Source organism: Neltuma alba, unplaced genomic scaffold (assembly GCF_004799145.2).
Source record: "Neltuma alba isolate B1F8T4 unplaced genomic scaffold, ASM479914v2 tig00011136_pilon, whole genome shotgun sequence".
Lineage (NCBI taxonomy): Eukaryota > Viridiplantae > Streptophyta > Magnoliopsida > Fabales > Fabaceae > Neltuma > Neltuma alba.
Genome location: NW_021635872.1, coordinates 84,270 through 103,368, shown reverse-complemented (window position 1 = coordinate 103,368; position 19,099 = coordinate 84,270). Strand labels below are relative to the sequence as shown.

At 37.8% G+C, this 19,099-nt stretch overlaps 3 protein-coding genes across 4 annotated transcripts; 2 read left to right on the top strand and 1 right to left on the bottom strand.

Moving 5' to 3' along the window:
• Nucleotides 1–3,173: 3,173 nt before the first annotated feature.
• LOC114761809 (copper-transporting ATPase PAA2, chloroplastic) lies at nucleotides 3,174–12,601 on the bottom strand. 2 transcript variants are annotated; one of them, XM_028951245.1, is made up of 17 exons: nucleotides 11,857–12,599; nucleotides 11,340–11,417; nucleotides 10,957–11,054; nucleotides 10,789–10,842; nucleotides 10,527–10,613; nucleotides 9,490–9,654; nucleotides 9,088–9,198; nucleotides 8,876–8,944; nucleotides 8,485–8,594; nucleotides 8,134–8,239; nucleotides 7,687–7,753; nucleotides 6,988–7,067; nucleotides 6,443–6,894; nucleotides 5,571–5,745; nucleotides 4,763–4,894; nucleotides 3,911–4,061; nucleotides 3,174–3,644 (listed from the first exon to the last, which is right to left on the bottom strand). In XM_028951245.1, the coding sequence occupies exons 1-17, from the start codon at nucleotides 12,524–12,526 to the stop codon at nucleotides 3,562–3,564; spliced, it is 2,688 nt and encodes an 895-aa protein (XP_028807078.1). In that variant the 5' UTR covers nucleotides 12,527–12,599; the 3' UTR covers nucleotides 3,174–3,561. The 2 variants fall into 2 exon arrangements, 1 of the variants encoding a protein (XP_028807078.1); XR_003742187.1 differs by lacking the exon at nucleotides 3,174–3,644 and having other exon boundaries at nucleotides 5,563–5,745; nucleotides 11,857–12,601.
• Nucleotides 12,602–12,879: 278 nt separating this feature from the next.
• Nucleotides 12,880–14,214, top strand: LOC114761801 (ylmG homolog protein 2, chloroplastic). Its single transcript, XM_028951235.1, has 3 exons — nucleotides 12,880–13,248; nucleotides 13,373–13,572; nucleotides 13,685–14,214. Exons 1-3 carry the CDS (start codon nucleotides 12,949–12,951, stop codon nucleotides 13,950–13,952), a joined length of 768 nt encoding a protein of 255 aa, XP_028807068.1. The 5' UTR covers nucleotides 12,880–12,948; the 3' UTR covers nucleotides 13,953–14,214.
• A 420-nt stretch (nucleotides 14,215–14,634) lies between these two features.
• On the top strand, nucleotides 14,635–15,968 carry LOC114761803 (uncharacterized). Its single transcript, XM_028951238.1, has 2 exons — nucleotides 14,635–15,805; nucleotides 15,846–15,968. The coding sequence occupies exon 1, from the start codon at nucleotides 15,418–15,420 to the stop codon at nucleotides 15,748–15,750; it is 333 nt and encodes a 110-aa protein (XP_028807071.1). The 5' UTR covers nucleotides 14,635–15,417; the 3' UTR covers nucleotides 15,751–15,805; nucleotides 15,846–15,968.
• Nucleotides 15,969–19,099: the final 3,131 nt, after the last annotated feature.

Genomic DNA, 19,099 nt, shown 5'->3' with positions numbered 1-19,099 from the left:
GTTTGATTCACCTCGGGAAAGGTGAATGGGCTCGCATCCCCTATGGGTCTGACATCGCTTGCTCATCATGATTCCCGCGCGGGCCCCATCTAAAGCCTCATCAGTCATCAACCGGTCACGCCGTTAACGTTATCGCCCGTGTCGTTTTCCCCCTCTGCAGTAAGTATTTAAGGGACTTTTAATTCATTTTAAATATAAGCATTCACTTTATTTTATTTATTTTTATAATAGTTGTACTTTTTTTTTTTACCCGCTAATAGTTGTAGCTTTAAATATTTTGAAAATGATAATTTTAACTATAATTTGATTAGTAAAACTATTTAAAAAGAAATAATACTTATTTATTTTAAATAAGTATTGAAAAAAGAAATTAATTTAAGATAACCGCTTTTTCAGGGGGCCTGTCGTTGGCCACTTGTGTTAGTTACGGAGGCGTTTTTATATATGCAAATAACTAACTAACTTAAGACGCATCTTAATCTGCGAGGTACTGTTCCCCCATTAAGGCATGTTTGCTTATTTAGGAACAGCGCCTTCCTTTCCTACATTCTTATTATTGGGATCATCATTGTATTACCCCTCTTTCTCTCTTTATTGGCTCCCTTATATATTATATGTAATATACGTGTGCGGACAAAATGTAACCCTGCTTTATTCATTATGATATACGAGTAAGTTGCCATATTATTATTATATTAAATGCTTCTTTCAGCAGCACATGTAAATAATAATATATTATAAATCTTAATATTGGCCATATTAAGAAGATATACTTGTTTTGTGTATGAAATATATTTGGCTCAGTTGATTTGACTGGAAAAATTGTCAATTCTCTGTCCATTAATTTCTCATTTGACTGAAATGACCAGAATGGGCAAAATTCCGATTATACTATCATGATTTTTTTTTTTCCCAGCATTTGCTTTGAATCATATCCCAACACTCAATACAGTTAATGGCCAGAATCTCTAATGGTTAATTTGTCTAAAAGTTGAGTGGTCCATTTCCACCTGTTAAGATAAAGCTATGGTTATTGATTCTATTTGCTTGCTGGCTTGCTGCTTTGAATTCTTTATTATCCTTTTTATTATATATATATTTTTTAAAAAAAGGTTTGCAGTCTCCCCCATCAATTAGTCATTCCAATTTTAGAAGTTCGTTAGCATATTTCTAAAAAAAATTCTTGAAACGACAACTAAAGCATGAAATTAAATAGTATTTTTTTAATCAAAAAAATTAAGTGGGTTAAAATATAAGGGAATGGAATAGGAAGGAGGACAGAAGATAATAGAGATAGAGAGAGAGAGTAGGGTGTTTGGCAGGACTTTAATTTCAAAACAGAGTGGGGGGAAGAAGAGTGTGGCCCAACATTCACACTGCAAAGCGTTTTGTGCATCAAGCCTCCCTCAACAATATTTGCCCATAATCACGTGCCCATTTAATGTCCCGATTAAAGCTCCCCCTCGGGCCCCACTCTTCCCCGATTTCATTTGCCCCCCTCTCTCTCTCCCCGAACGCATCATCCATTCCAGGCTGCAGATCAATTTCAATAATTGGGATTTCCGTCTGTGGAAGCAGAACCAATCCTGAAAGAATCCCCAAAATAATATCCCACTTTCGAGTTTGTACTCCATTCATCATTTGTATGATCATTCTTTTTAACTGGCTCAGATTTATTATTGTATATTACTCCCTTCCGTTCCTTATTATAAGAGACATTTGATGCCTATACATGTTCCTATATATAAGAGACACTTAAAAGTTGTCTCTATTTTTTTTGTATTGATTTTCTATTTACCCAACCTTTTATTTGTTTCAGAACTTTCCTATCTAACTCCTCCTCTCTCCTCCCACTTCTCTTTCTTTTATAATTTAATTGTTTCCTCTCATACTCTCTCTCTCTCTCCTTATTATGGGGGCATTGTTGGAAAAATATTATACTTTTTACACATTAATTGTTCTCACTAATTTTAACTGTTTTTTTTTATCAACGTATTTGATTATTTGTCTCTTATAATAAGAACGGAGGAGGAGTATTAAAACAACCATTCCACTGCACAAGATGCCCTTTTTTTTTTTTTAATGTATATATTTATAATTTCTTTCTTTTTCTTTTTGCCTTTTGTCTCCTTTTTTTTTTGTTTGGGGAAATGCTCCTGCTTTGATAATTGATGGTGGGAAGCCTTTTTTTTTTTTTTTTGGCATTGCCAATGCCATCTCAGGCATGATAAATGAGACACATGTTGATTCTCTGAGGATTATTATTTGGGTAAAAGCTCATAATTGACTGTATACGGAGCTCCTTGATCATAACCAACCATTTCTTAAGCGATCCTGATCTTGCGGCCTGCGTCATCTGACAAAAATCTCATAAATACGACGGCTTAATGAATATGATAATTTTTAAAATATATTTTTAAATCAAAAGTAACAAAAACTAATATGAAATTTATACCTCGCATTTATATTTGCAATATTTCACCTCTCCATATTTTCTATACATTTGAATATTTCCAACTGTACTTTCCTTCAACCCTGTTACTCTTCTTGGTGGCCTTTTTCCACCTTAAACCCTAAAATTGGTTTTCTGAACGATCCTGGCGCTTTTCACGGTGCACACTCTCAGCCACAACTCAAGATTCATCTTGGTTTCTAATATCTCATTTATTCTTTTTATTACGCTAGTTAACAGGATCACTAAATTATTCAGTTGGCGTTTCTTTATCTTCCAATTACATTATTTTCGATGCAAACAGCGTATATGATTCCGCTTTTGATCATCATTCAAAATAACTTGATAAGCATATACTTTTCCGGTTCTTAATATAAGACCCATTTAACTAATTTGATTAGATTAAGAAAGTTAGGTAAGTTAGTTAATTATAAAAAAATGACACATTTTTTCCTAAAACACCATAATTATCTTTCTTAATACCCCATCTCTCTTTTCTACTTGATTATAGTTGAGGGAATATCCATAGGGATAATTTAAAGAAAATTGATAAATATAAAAAATGAGTCTTATATTTAGGACCAAAACCAACTCAAGAATTGAATCCTATATTAAGGACCGGAGGAGTAGTTTGTTTCTTGGTTGAACTTGAGCATTAATAAATAACAATAGCATATTTTCAAATTAGACACCAACGTTCCATCAAAAAGAAACCAACGCATGTTGTGCCCTTTTTCGTCATTATTCATTTTTTTTTAAAGTCATTATTCCATAAACAGCGTGATAAACAAAATCCAGTTGGTAAAAAGGACAAACAAAAGACAGGGAAACCACCACATGCTGCAGCAATTTCTCCAAAGAATAAGTTAACAGTTATATTTTTCCTCCCGGTTTCTATACAAGAAGAAGCAATTTGATGAAAGCTGGTACAATCTACACGTTAGTAACCACATCCACATGCAGGAAGACGAAGAGCTTTGATGGTTGTGGTTCTCTGATAATCTGATATAATGCCGAACTTAATCGCCAAAGACGCATCTCCTTACGATTATACACGTATAAGTGTATGAATGGATAGATCTCTTTAAAAAAGTGATTGGAGCCAGCCCCTATTGCTTGTTTTTGAACTCATGAAGCTGTAGAAGCAGTGAGTTGCCAACCACGAAAATGGAGCTTAAAGCCATCATTCCCCCTGCCATATAAAAAATAAGGGTGATAAACAGAACCAATCTTTGGAAACAAAATTGTCGATGCAACAAATTTGTATATCAGAAGAAGTACAAGAGCTGTATTTGTTTGGTTATCATATGAATAAGTTTGGATACTCTGCAGTCCAAAGACCACAATAAAACGACGAAACACTTAAGAAAGACGGAAAGAAAAAGAGAAGAAAGTAAACTGTCAAAATTGCGAACACTCTCTCTCTAATTGTACTATCAATAATGGAATCTTTCTCACCTGAAAGTGAAGGTGTCATAGCAAAATCAAATTGGGGAAGTAAAGCACCAGCAGCAATGGGGATGGCAACAACATTATAAGCGACTGCCCATGACAAATTCTGGTACACTTTTGCCATGGTTGCCTGTGCGAGTTCTAGGGCATCTACAACCTACCAGATTGAAAACGTTGAATATATGAGTTGGAGAGTAATAAGGATGCCTTCAAAAGATAATGAACATGCATCCCGCTAAAGAATCTCCCACGCCTTGGTGATCATTAGTAAAGAAGTCAATTTCAACTTTTAGAAAAGGCCAGTACCATCACAAAGTTTATGTCTAAAATCAAGACTGATATTTATTAATGACTTTTTCCCTCCAAACTCAGTAGTTTCTCAATCTGGAGCATCCAAGATTGCCGGAAAGATCAACTATCCAAGGCGGACATATCTTGCAACGATTATGTACTATTTGATCATGTTATCATAGAGTGCAAATTTCCATATCTTGCAATGTCCGTGTACTTAATTTGATAATGGTACCAGAAGGTGCGCATTTTCATTAAGTCCAAGAGGATGCAAAGATAAATGCAGTTCCATGAACCTCTTCCCCCAGTATCATTTCAGGTAAAGATCACTTCACTCACGGTACCATAATAATATATTCAGTACAGAGAGAATGAGACCCCACAATTTCATTCATAACAAAGAACTGCAACACAAAGCATTATCCCCTGGAAAAAGCTACACCAACGGAATGGCATCCCCCACGTAAATCGCTTTATAAAGCTATCACTTCATTGACAGTGCGCACTAAAAACATGGGATGCATAAAAAATGGATGTAATAAATTCAGGACACCGGGGAGGACTTACTTGCGAAATTTTATTCCCAATAAGTATGATAGATGCAGCATCTGATGCAGCATTTTCTTGAGCTTCATTCTGCAGAGCAATCCCAACATCAGCTACAGCCAACGAGGGTGCATCATTTATCCCATCACCTACCTTAAAGTTGAGAAAAATGATTATGTCAGTAGGACTGCCATTTCTCACAAGGAAAACTCAATAAAATCAACAGGCCAATAAGAAAAATCAAATATCAATTTGGTTCTAAATATAAAACCTCTATCAACTTTGTCTCTAATATTTATTCGTTTTGCCCCCAAGTAATCCCTATAGTGATTGCACATGTTCAGGAGTCTTTACCAATGAGCAGTTTTAATGCACATGATTAATAGGAGTATTTTAGGAAAGACAACGTCTATTAATTACAAATAACTAACTTAACTAATTTTCTTAATATTTACAAATTAGTTATCTAGCTCTTATAGTTATACTAAGGACTAGAGGTAGTATAGCATAAGAAAAGGTTAGACATCCACAATTTGCATGAGTCAACTGCAGAGCTGCTGCTGCTGGCATATGCCAATTTTAACAGATGCAAAGTAAGCATACATATCTGATAAAATTGGAAAGAAGAATAGAAAATGATATCCGTTTCTCGGTATTGGCAATACATGCAACAACAATTTACATTGCAGTCATTGGCAATACGTGCAATGTTTATTAAAAAAATCAGATTTGGCCCCAGTCCAGGAGCTTAGTGCACCTTTGAACATAGCAGATATCTCAGCTTATTGAAAGCCAAAGAGAATTAAGGTGAAGATAGATACCATCATACCATTGCAACACAATGCCCAGCAGCTTTGAGAGATGAAATGAATTTAGATTTCTGCTGTGGGGACAGTGATGCTTTGACTAGGCTACTTTCTATCCCAACTGTCTCTGCAATTGTTGCCACTGCCTCTTCCCTGTCCCCCGATAAGAGGACTGTTTTAATACCCTTCTGCTGGAGTCTTTCCAAAGGCAACATTGTCAGTAAATAATGCAATAAGAAAGCAGTAAAAAGAAGCACACGACCTGAATTTGGAAAAGACTATCAGACACAGGAAATGGATTGAGCTTGGAACTTAAAAATCTAGATGTCAATTTTAGCAACTTAGCCTGATGTCAACGCTCCATTAGCATAACTCAGATATAGATGAGTCTGACACTAAGTTTGAAGTCAAAACTTTCTAAAACTTCTGTACTTAAATGGGAGGAAATCATAGGCATATATTAAAAAGTAATCAATGTGAGAAACAAGAAGATAATAGAGAGACCATAATATAAATTCCATTACAGTTATTCTTAGAGATTATAATAGAATTGTTCATGAACCTTCGCATAATAACTTAAGCTTTTGAGTAGAAATATAATCCTTGAAATGGTATCAGAGTCGCCTGATGAAGGGAGTAAGAGTTTGATTCTTGCCACTGGTCATTTTCTTAATTAATGTTAAGTTTCAGCATAAGGTGGGTGCACACTGTAGATATTATAATAAAACTGTTTGTTGAGCTTCAATTAACAGATTACGCCAGGTTAAAATAATTCTAGGCGACTACGCACCCTTTCAAAAGAAAAGGTGGGGAGCAATCTAGCTTCTTTGGTATAAAATCAGTAGTTAGCACCCTGAGGAAACTTATAGATTTCAGTTCTGGAGTTAAAATATACCTCATTACCGTAGATTTAGCATCATCACGTAAAATGTCAGATATAGCAATGGCACCAATGATGCCTTCTCCTTCCCGTCCGACATAAACAATGGTTTTTGAATAGTTTGAAGGCATATCATTTAATGATTTATTCATCAAAACATGCTCCAGATTTTTCAAATCAGTTGAGTTCATTCTTGTCTGGAAACGTTCATGTACCCATTCTAAGGAACCAACTGCAACCAACCGTCCATCAGTTTCTGCCAAGGTTCCAAAACCCGGCTCAACTAACTGCCCTTTTGTGACTGGAAGGACCAATTCTAATGACTCAGCTTTATTGATAATAGCCTTTGCTATTGGATGAGATGCTGTTTTCTCCACTGCAGCAGCAATCCGAAGAATTTCTGATTCCTCATAATTAAAAGAGCCCACAGCAGAGACAACTGGTTTTCCTCTGGTGATGGTTCCTGTCTGAAATTTTAATGTGATGTTATCTTCAGAACAACCTTTCACACAGTTGCGTGAGGGGGAGAGAGACAGATAAGAAGAGTCTGTGGGATTTACCTTGTCTAGAGCAACATGGTTTATACTAGCTAAGCGTTCCAGCACATCTCCACCTCTAATGAGAAGTCCTTTTCTTGCACCTATTCATTGGCAACACATAGTCAGGGTGAAAATTAAAGTACGAAGACCAGAGCATACTGAAAACATCAAACTAAGACAGTAATATCTTTGAAAATTTCATAAATTCAAGTTCATGAGGGGAGAAGAAACTTTATGCCTCGTTAAGACACAGCTACTTCATGGTTCATAGTCAAATGGCAATAGCATATACCATATTTTGGCTCAGTTACGACAAATTCAAGGAACCACAATTCACCTTAAGTGTCTAGTAGTAAAAAGCATGAAATGGAGAGAAATGCAGAAACAATAATATATAAACAAAGAAAAGGAACAGAAAATGAATAAGAACATTTTTTGCACCCTCCCACTCAAAAACATAATTGCCCGTCAGTAATAACTAGTGAAGGCACACCTCAAGAAAGGTCCACAACTATTGACTGCCACAAATGCTTCATATCAAACCATGTCGTAGGCTTGTAGCAACTTGCTATAAATTTTTTCTGAAGTTGAACCAACAAAAAGGACTCTCTAATTGAACAATAAGCAGGCTTACATCAACACAAATATACAAGGACTGAAGCAAATTCAGCTAACCTTGCGCACATGTGTGTGTTAATGCAGAACATAAAGGTAACATACCCTGTGAGGTGCCAACTAGGATTGCGGTGGGTGTGGCAAGGCCCAGTGCACAAGGGCAAGATACAACCTGGAAAGGGCCACAGGACACTTTTTAATTTTCAACTCAAAAGTGTATAAAAGATGACATTCATTGTTTTTCTGCATGAAACTTAAATTTTCCTGGAACGAAGTTAATCTGGACTCAGTTGACTGCCCTGACTGAATTCCTCTTCCTCACTTTTTGCGTTTCGTCAACTCATGCAATTGAACAATAAAATCAGTTTCTTTCTGATGGACGATATTACAAACACCAGCCGTTGGCACCCCATCTAGATTTGATTATACAATGAGTCCAAACTATATTTTTTTACTAATGACTAGCAATTCAATGAACACAGGCATGTAGCTTTCATGAATTCTAGAGTAATAATTTTGAATCAGGTTGACCCTGAGTTCAACAATACGCACCAAGACATCTACAGAAAGTTTCAAGCTCAAAAGCAAAGGATCTCCTTCTGGGCCCGCAATATCATTAAGTAAAACATCTGGAAAAACATGTGACCCAATTAAGTACCTGAAAAAAATTGAAGAAAACTTGGATAAGATTAGAGAAAATATTAAATAGATGCTAAAACTCTAGTTTGGAAAAAATATATTTATAATAGTAAATAGTAAATCTTTAGTTGAATTACATCAACACGTGTAATAATAATAGTCATCATATGTCAGACCCAACTCCCACCATTTGAAACCAAATACATAACCCTATCAAATATGAAAGTTGGTAGGGCAATAGGGCTTGTAAGAACATATCCTTACCAAAATGCAAATGTTGCTGCTGATAGAGTCATAACACTGTATACAAACGGGCCAGCTATTGAATCTGCAAGCCTTTGTACAGGTGCTTCACGTGATTGAGCATCCTCAACCTGAACATTGCAAAAAAGAGATGCAACAAAGTGCAAAAGCTTTTTCTACAAATATACGATTTTTACATATCTTAAGTCAACAGAACCTAACCTAAACATTTCAACAAACAAATAATTTCATTTCACAAAAAGTAAGAAGCTTCAATTGATGAATTAAATAAGAGTGCCTAACAACAATTATGGATGAACGAAACTACATTATTACCAAAATTGAAAAATCTAATCGCTTCATTCATTATAAAGTTTTTCAACAATAAGTAATTATAATATGATATACTAACCATGCGGACAATTTTGGATATCATTGTGTTGGAGCCGGTTGAAGAAGCTTCAATCCTTAAAGGGCCATCCTGAAATAGGAATATTAATACATGGTCATCCAATCAAATTCGATAAAAGAAAAAGAAAATCAACATGATGGAGTGGCCGCATAATTTTAATCTAGTTAGATAGAGGATAAAACCTTGTACTGAATTTAAGTCTAAGAGCATACCCAATTTATAGTTCCCGCTGAAACTGTGAAGCCTTCTTCTTTATACATAGGAAGTGATTCTCCTGTAAGCATGGATTCATCCACTACACTTCTTCCAGAAATGACTCTTCCCTGTCCAGAGACAATTAATATTAGCAAGTTGGTACCAAATGAATCAACATGTTTCAAAAATATTCCATCATAAATCAGAAAGTAAGGTCTTCCAGCTTCATGCATATAAATGCCGCTTTGTTAAACACTTGCTATTATTTCTCGCCAATTATTGTCACCGTTTCATAAGTGAGACATAGGGTCTTAGTTGATTAAGCATCTGCTTTGTCAATCCCAATGCCTTGACTTAGATACTGCACATGTATGGCTTTAGAGTCCTAACAAAATTTCATTAACAACAAGAAGGTTTACATCTATAGGAATAGTTTCTCCAGGCAACACCAACACTGAATCACCAACTCGAATATTGTCAGTTGGGACTTCAACACAGATCGCATCAGAGCAAAGCACACTGGCTGCAGATGGAGCACTTTCTGAGGAAGTAATCACAAGTCTTGATTGAGTTGAAACCAGTGACTAGCAAAACATCCACCATAATAAAATAGTGTTAGACTGTATAATCAAATTCCAAAGTAAAATATAAATCTTCCCAAAACTTTCATGCTTGAACTACTTGAACTAAACCTTGTTATTTATTTGTTACCCATAATTCAATCAAAAAACTGCAAATATCATGCTTAGTTCTCAAATAGAACACATTTTTTTGTCCAATCAAATTTCGAGTACTTGGATTGTCCATGTTTAAGAGGGAAAATGACAAGAACTGAAAGGAGATTAAAAATGAAACTACTTTTATGTTCTATCCGTTTAAAATTATACAATTGAAAACCATTACTGACCCATTCACAGGTTAGCCTCATCATAAGTTCATAACGCACAACCATGCACCCTTTAAAATCAAAGAAATTAGTTCTGAGGTAGGACGCTTAACTATGACACAAGAGAAATGAGTATTTACCTGCTGCATCAACAAACTATTATTAAAAAAGGGAATATGAAATGTGGAGTGATCCTTTTAGCAAGACGAGATTAATTAATGACTACACACTAATTAAAAAACATATTCAAAAAAGATTTTTATTTAAAGCCAGGCATGACGTTTAGGCAAAAAGACCTCTCATGACTTTCTAATAAATAAGCCAACCCAATTAGAGGAGAAATTTTATTAGCGCTCCCACATAACACATTTGTTTAACAAAAGTCAAATGATGCAACACAAGGATAGAGAAAACTTCCCTAACCTAGTGTCTTGTAACTTCAAGGAAAGATAATGAAAATGGCATGTGTGTGTGTGTGTAAGCAATTCATAAGTCTCATGCTTGACATAGAACTTGCCGATGCCTTCTGCCAAATAAAATAAGTATATAAGGAGGAGGAAGACTACTTACGAGAAGTTCATTCATATCACTAGATGCCTGAATCCTCGCCTTTTCTTCCAAGGAACGTCCTAGAAGTACAAAACCAAGAAGCATGACCTGCATACTAAAAAACAAAATCCTCCATGAGGAGCTAGCAGCACAAAGAAAAAGTTAAAACACCAGAAATGGCAATTGACAAGTGAGAAATTACTAAATCAACAAAAACTAAACTCAAGCCAGGATGCATAGCTCATTCAAACTTGGCTTGTGGGAAAAAAGTAAAGAAAATCACCGGCTCATCAAAGAATGATGCATCCCATGCCAGCCCAGGACTAAGTAGTGAGATCTACAGGAAAGATGAAATTCAAATTTACATCACTTGCGATAAAAAAAAAAAGGAAATGATGCCAATGCCATTTTGTAACTCAATGAAACACTTGAAACTTTGACAGGGGCTCACCGAACTGATAATGAAGGCAGCAATAGAACCGAATCCCACAAGAGAGTTCATATTCGGTGATCCCTTCGTAAATGCCCGTAGGCCATCGACCAGTAATTCTGAAACAATGGCTAGTTCAGTCACAAAATTTCCATCTCGAGATTCACTTCGAATTATTTGGGACACCACAAGCCCCAAGAACAAACAGGATTACAAAGTAAAACAAAATATTCTGCAAATCTACATAAGCGTCGTTAATTAGTAAAGAACAAAGATGCTGCCTCTCCCGTCAAACAAATCTGCTTTATCAGATAATTTGCAGCAATTACTCAAATTAATAATACAATGCATGGTTATTCAGAAGGGTTTCAAATACTAGTAATAGAAAAGTGATACGAACTAACCTCGACCTGGTCCCAACAGAGCTGCCAAAGCTACACCACCTTTGACATATGAGTTATGAAGAGCTTCCCATACAGGTCCTACAAACAATAGACCACCCGCAAAGCAAGTTAGCGTTGACCAACTCAAATTTGTTCGTCAGGTGTGAAACTCTGCGGCCAAAAGGGACATCAGGGAATAACAGAACTTTAAAAAAAAACATGCATAGCAAAATAAAATGGCATATGAGGGCAATGAGGAAATCAAGAACATCGTAATGCGCGAGTAAGACATTATTGGATTATCGTTGCTGGGAATGGGAAGTCTCCTTTAGAAGAGCGTATGCCAAAAATGGAATGTCACTGCTGGAGGAGGAGATATGGAATTCATTGTAGGGTTAGATTTGGAATTGGCTGTCTGAAGTATTTGGCGGAGCAGTAGATTTTCATTTTCAGTTAACAATATCAATTTACTGCCAACATGATCCTCCAAATCCACTGGGAGTGAGACTAAATTATTTTATAAACAGTTCATTTTTACCATGAGCAATGTGAATTCCTAAAGAATGTAAAATGTGCGAAGCATGAGATCCACAGCACAACGCCACCAAAGTCCAAGCAAGGGCAACACGGTTCCGACTCTTCGCCAGCAGTTCCTGCTTCTTCTTCGCTAAATCCTTCCATTTCCGAACATTTTCTGCCATTCCTGTACCCGACGCCCTGCGTTTTGTGGGAAAACCACATTCAGTCAGTCTACCAGCAAGGGCCTCGGCTACTATTTCAGGATAATCGTTCTCCAGAACTGAAGCCGGTGCTACGTCGAGTTTTTTCAACTTAACGGCGGCGGTCTCAGTCAACATGTTGACCACAACTGAGTCCACTCGCTCATCGGCAGACAAAATGTTTTTAACTCGTGAGACGCAAGCTCCACACATCATTCCAGTGACATCTAATAAAACGGGCGAATCCTTGCTCTTTTTCGGCGCTTGCAATGTTGTTTTGGTGGAGTCAATTCTAGTTTCAAGGGAGCTGAATAGGACAAATTTTGGACCTGTATGCGGCGGGAGAATGCTCCGGCGTCTGAAGCTGCGATGTCGCTCCACTGGCAGTCGAGAAATGAAGTCAACTCCGCGGACATCGCGGTTTCTTCTATCACTGACACAGATCCCAGGTTGAGGAGAGAAAGAGTGTCTAAGTAGATGAGCCGTCATGACCGGCGGCAGAAGAAAGGGGGAAGGAAAGAGATGAAGACGATCGTGAGAGCGCACCAGCGGACGCCGAGGATTTCATGAATTTCAGATTACCGGGAAAATAAGGTAGAGAAGAGACGTTATGCCATCAAAGTCAAACAATAAAAATGCGACACGCGTCCTGATTATTCATATTCCCGAAGGGTCCGTTACACGTGGACGTATGCGTATCCATAGATGTCTTTTTTCGGCGGCGAAAACAGCAAAGGCTGAACGACAACTCGTCACCCCACCCATTGGCGAAAACGGTGTCGTTTGGAAATGGGGTCGAGATTGCACAGCAGATATTTTGATTTTGTCTTCCACTTTCAAGCGTTATCTTCTTCTGCCACCATCCCATTGTTGATTGTTTTGCAACGTCGAGCATTTTCAGTCGAAGAACAATGGCTGTAAATGAAACGTCTACTGACAAAAATATGTGCTTAGAGGCTAAGATGGTGTCTGATTGCTTGAAACCCTCTTGGGTCACTGCTCAGACACCATTTGCGCTCCCATCTTTAAGAGTACCCACCTCCAAGTTCAACACTTTAGTTTCTCGAAGTCTCAACCTTCGGGAGCTTCGCAGGTCCATGAATTCGGCTGTTGATAAGTTTTTCAGAGTGCTTCACTTACTCGCTTGTGAAAACCCAATTGTGAAGAAAGTCCTTTCTCTGTCCTGTGAATTTCAGAGTTTCTGCGCCCAGGTGATATCATTTTCTTTCGCGATAAGTTTCTTGTATATTATTTCTTTGAATAATCTTATTTCATACGATCTGGTTTCTTTCATATTAACTGGCCTGGGTTGCATCTCATTGATCTTTTGTTCAGATTCGCCGCAGTAACTACAAGAAGATGAACCTGCTGTCTGGCCATAATTTCGCTGCTGTTTTACCTGGAGATTCAGTGGCAGGGCTAGTGGTCGCTAATGGAATCTTGAATTTTTTGAATATTTACAACACATTACTGATTGTCAGGCTTGTTCTGACGTGGTTTCCAAACTTTCCCCCTGCCATTGTTAGTCCACTCAGGTTAGCATTCTTTCCATCAATATTACTTATAACTTACGGATATTGTTGTGTCTGTGTGTACACATTACATTATACGACTATATTAATATTGATTGGCTATGGATTTATTCAGCACAATATGTGACCCGTATCTGAATATATTCCGAGGACTGATTCCCCCCCTTGGAGGAACACTGGATCTCTCACCCATACTGGCATTCTTGGTTCTAAATGCATTCACCAGTACTGCTGCTGCGCTTCCTGCTGAGCTTCCGGTTCAAGGACAAACCCAACATAGTTCTGTACCTCCATCACAGCTAACTGATCTCACCAGTACGCAGAAGAAATGGATGAGAAGGCTTCAAGGGATCAGGTCAAGGACCTCCGGTGGTGTCAATTAGAACATATTAGCTCTTAGCCACAGGTGCTTTCATCTGTTTAGTTTCTACTGTTCCTTACCAGTGATGATGCTTTCAGCCAGGCTGCACAATTTTTGAGCCTGCGATTGGTGAGATATCAAGAGTTACACCCGGCCATCGCTTCCTGGCTTCCGGCTGCCAAACGGCATATATGACTCTTGGCCTATATCAAAATTAAGATTTGTAATTGATTATTTCATTATGTTATTCAATCTAACTTTTGTCCTTGAGTCTGCATTACAAACGAGTGGAGTTATTCGATGCGTTTAATAGGTTTGAGATGCTTGCTGACAAAAAAAAAAACATCAAAATGAAGAGATTTCACGCGAATATGGTTGCCTGTCAATTGTTTGCATTTACTCAAGGACATCATAATCCATTAAGGGTTTTTTTTTTTTTTTAAAATTTACCTTCGCCTCACAGATTGACTAGTTTGTTCGTGTTTGAATAAGAGGAGTAAATCAACCTTCACATACTCATTTATCAAGTCGCGGAGTTATTTTTTTGGCTTAAAGTCCCCAGTATCCGGCACCTTTTTGGTAACTGACTAATCCGGGGTTTGCCCAGGACGAGCATGTCGCGTTTTGGATCCAGGACCTAAAGGTGTGGGAGTGTCTTGCTACCCACTCTCTAACCATCCGGCCACTGAAACGCAGACTGAGATCTCTGCACGAAAAACTCGCACGAAGCGTTAATTATTTGGACCTTCAATAGTTACAATGCTAGGCTATTTTAACACCGCTCGCATTCAAACGGCGTTTGATCATCAATTGATAGGGCCGGAGCGAGCTTCCACGGCAACAAGGGTATCGGATTCCAAATAAAAAAAATTTTCCACAGCCCCGAATATTGGCTTTGCTAATGGGGAATCTTATTCACATCCACACAATCCAACAGCTCCAACTTCATCAATAAGCTGCCACCTATAGTTTTTGTGATTCCAACATACCATTTCTGACTCCAGAAAAATATTCCATCCGATAGAGACCGGAATTTTCTGCCAAAAAACACGCTTCTATAACTCTCGCGTGCTTTACCTCTTCACATTATAACAAATAAATGATGCTAAGCAGACGGTGGAAACTTCAGCACAGGGATAATTTACACAGCACTGTGGCTTTTCTCCATAGTAGTCTGAAGTACGACTATTTTTATGTCATGGAAGCCTTTGATAAACGCGACTGATCGCAATTACCTCTTGTGAATGGAAGGAAAATCCCTGGCCCTGCATTAGCATTATTAACTTTTTGTGAAAGGTTATCCATTGAGGTCTGGCAACGTACGGCGTAGCAGTGATTGATGATTCTAAAAGTATAAATTGCAAAGCAAGATCCAGGATTCCGTTCACGCACAAGAGTGGCTTTTTCCGCGATAGTTTCACCATAAAAGTTGTAAATCTAAGAACAGAGTGAACCTAAAAAAGCTAGGTGCTTCGTCTGTGGTCTGAATGGAGGTTGGAAGTAGTAGCAGGAGAAGGTTTTCCTCGTACGAGAGGCTGGCACTCATAGGCATGGCGGTGCTAGCTGTGGCTTCTCCTCTCTACATAGACCGCAAAACCGCGAGTGAGTTGGAAGATGAAGAGGAATCTATCAACTTTGCTTTTTTATTGCCTCTCTTGCTTTTTCTATTGATTTTGGTCGTGGCTTCATCGGCTTGCTTGGACAGGAGTTTCACCAGGTTTGATCGTCACTGGATTCATCGGGTCGGTGGTTCTTCTGGAGGTATTGTCATGATTCTTATACTCCTTTTTCTGGTTTTGAAGTGTAAATCGTCTCAGTGAAGAGCTGGGAAACTCAAACTGTACTCCAAGATATCAAATGCTTTCAAGAACTCTTCCTCTGCTTTTGAGTGACAGAGCAAATGAGTTATCGTCTCAAATTGTCGAGTTCCAAAAAAAAAAAAAAAAAAAAACCCTTTTCATCCATAATTGTGATTTGCATTGAAGTTTTCTTGTGATATTTCAATTCGTATGATCGATACAAGTATAGATTAAAACCTCTATCCACACATATCAAAAACATTATAGAGGTGGGAATCAGATACTGACTTGCTGCCTCCATGTAATTTTTCCCCTTTATTCTTCCTATTTGCTTTTGTTTCAGAAACTACAGCGGTAAAATGAGCCGCAGGAACACCGGTGCATAATAAATCATTGAGAATTGAGATCTTAGGGTAACCTAGTCGTTAATCGTTAAATCGTAAATATCTACCCCTGACGAACATAGCCATGCCATTTGAGAAAAATATAGTGATTTCAAGTAGGTGGCATGAGAAAGTATAACAGCATACGATCATGAATGCAAGCGATAATTATAGAGCAACCAGTGTAAAAAATATTCGTAATTGAATCGCAATGGAGCAAAATAACTGTTATCCAGTACCAGCAAAAGATATATAGTGTGTCAAGAAGAAAGAAGAATGTAAAAGACTCTAGAAGCTCGTTCTTGATTTGCTGCGCTGTACAAAGTTCAACTTCGGATTATTTGCGATCGTTCAGATGTGAGAGAGAAAGATGATTAAGGATAGAATAAAACTAATGAAAGAGATAATTACATGAGCTGAATTGAAAATATGCCATGTTTGGGGCGATTATTCCGATCACCTTTTTTTTAAAACTTTTTAAAAAAGGGATACAGAGATCATTATTATTCATGCATGTTTGGTTTACTAGAATATCGCGTGAATCCCAACATGCATTATAATAATTTAAGCAGTTATAATATAAATGCAAGGTTTTTTGTCATCATATCAGCAGTCAGTACTAATGTGTCGAATATTTTCTGAGATTTTGTGACTTTTTTGCCATGCTGTACCTTTTCTTCTTCTCCTCCTCCTTAAATAAAGAGTGGGACGTCCATGCTTGGGCCTGAAAAGCCTTTGATGGACGTGTGGATGGGCTTGGAAAGTCATGGACTTAGAACTTGCTATTGCATTGCTTCTAAGTCAAACATGACCCTTGGCCCATCAAAGTGAATGAAGGAAGCAAATGATGCAACACAATTGGCATAGGCCTCTAAGCAAATGACAAAACGATACCAGAAAGAGGACAAATAGAAAAAGCTGATTGCTTAAGTCTGCCAAACATCACAAATTGGACTTCCACTAAAATCAGCAGCATCCAAATTGTTTCGGACATGCGATCGAAAACTAGAACCAAATACCAAAGCAACCAGAAGTGTAAAAGCAAATAGCCATATCCCACTAAGTTGATCCCAACGACGAGCACCACTACGCTCATCATTAGCCCCGCTAAAGCAGCCAGGTCTTGTTATCTCAGGCGCGCCACTCTCAAAAACAAAGGTGCTGTTAGGATTGCCATTGCGGAACAAAACACACCAAAAGTAAGGAGAACCTCCGTCAGTGCCCGTCACAGCTGCTCCCACCTGAATGTGATTCTTACTGTAAAGTATGTCTAAGTTCTTCTGGCTTCTTATGAGCATCTCAGAAATTGCATCGGCAGCTTGAACATGGTTAGTCTGGCAGCCTAGGAACCGACCAGTTATAAGAGCAAGTGTTGATGATCTCACACCACAGTCTGGGGCAAAAGTTTCAGCGAGGGCGGAATCTGGAGGCTTCTTGGCATCAGGTCCTCCCACAACATCACAATCACCCTCGTAATTAAGCTCTGATGTATTGTAGAGCTATGCAGCCTTGCCTGGGTTGTCATATAAAGTTGATAACATGTGAGCAGTTCTGTTCTCATCAACGATAGCTACCAGCTTGTCCGCAGGATTGTCCGTGACTTTTCCCGCAAAATTCCTTGTGTCATTGGAGTGAGTGAGATTTTAAGAAATAAATCCCATCATATGAAAATAAAAGCAAATGATGTCAAGCTTCAAGACAAATTTGGGGATTTCATTAAGCCCCGTGGCAGTCGAAGCTAAGAAAAGTTCAGGTGTAATATACATGGTGCTCAGCTTGCGATCTTCAATGAATAGGGACCCCATTCAGCTGTTGCAACTATGCGTCTGACATAAAGCACTTGCACAAGTAAATAATCAAACACAAATACAACGCTGATTCTGAGAGCTACCAAGCCTGGAAAATTATCCATCAAGGGAATAAAAATAAAGCATCGCTTCCATACTAGCATGAGGCTCATATGAACCTGAGACTCTTGGGAACTAGCTTTTGGAATGTAGTTTCCTCGAGCGTTCAGGTTATAATATACTATCAGAACCTCTATGATCTTTGTTGAAGGAATTACGGAGAGAGAAAATTTAGTCCCAAAATTCTTATGTATTGTTACTGAAACGCCAAGAATACACGTCCAAGCCCATACTTGGATTGGATATCGTGAAAAAAGTGGACGTGTCTAAAGCTCCGACATAGAACAGGCCCCAATCCAACCAATTCTTTCTCACCCGTCCCCATACTCCCGGAGGAAAAAAAATGGGGAAGAAAAGCTAGTGAATTTTAAACTTTGGTTTGTGGATCCATGTCAAGCCAAGGATCGTTATACATTCTCTAATTAGTTTAAGATTCGGAATGCTTTTCTTGCTTCTTCTTTTTTCCCAAGAGCAAGACATGCTCGTCAAGTTGGGTCGAATCTTGGAGCTGCGCAAACCCTTGAATACTCTCTATAAAACGTAAGTCACCTGATAGTGCGTAATAGATGGTTCTCTGAGAATAGCCAAGGCTATAATCAAAACAAGTCGGAATTAGAAGAAATATGCTCCTCTTTCCGCAGCGGAGAGTATTCACAGTCATCATTGAGATCCAACCATCAAACACCTTTCCATCGAATGCTGGCGTTTTCTTTGTGTCAAGAGAAAGGATGCAAAACAAGATTAAGGAGGCACATTTGGACGCAAGAGAAACACGGACATCCAAACAGAGAAACGTCTAAAATATGTGTTATGAAGATGAAATTAAAAATACTAAATAATAGTTGATTTTAGTGTAAAGTACAAGATTTATTTCTTGTATTTATTAATTTTTTTTAAATTACTCTTATAGATATTTTTTCAATTATAATCAAGTAAAAGAGGGAAGAAGGATATTAAGAAAGATGATTATGGTGTTTTAAAAAAAACATGTTATATTTTTTATAATTAACTAACTTAGTTAACTTTCTTATCGGAAGAGTAAATAGACTCCTAATCTGCAACTACACGGTTAGAAGAAAC

Coding starts and splice junctions, on each gene's coding strand:
- LOC114761809 (XM_028951245.1), bottom strand. CDS start 12,526: ATGACGGCTCATCTACTTAGACACTCTTTCTCTCCTCAACCTGGGATC. Junction 10,843..10,956: donor CTGCCTTCATTATCAGTTCG/GTGAGCCCCTGT, acceptor TCTTTCCTGTAG/ATCTCACTACTTAGTCCTGG. Junction 8,595..8,875: donor TATCCAAAATTGTCCGCATG/GTTAGTATATCA, acceptor TGCAATGTTCAG/GTTGAGGATGCTCAATCACG.
- LOC114761803 (XM_028951238.1), top strand. CDS start 15,418: ATGGAGGTTGGAAGTAGTAGCAGGAGAAGGTTTTCCTCGTACGAGAGG.
- LOC114761801 (XM_028951235.1), top strand. CDS start 12,949: ATGGCTGTAAATGAAACGTCTACTGACAAAAATATGTGCTTAGAGGCT. Junction 13,249..13,372: donor TTCAGAGTTTCTGCGCCCAG/GTGATATCATTT, acceptor TCTTTTGTTCAG/ATTCGCCGCAGTAACTACAA. Junction 13,573..13,684: donor GCCATTGTTAGTCCACTCAG/GTTAGCATTCTT, acceptor GGATTTATTCAG/CACAATATGTGACCCGTATC.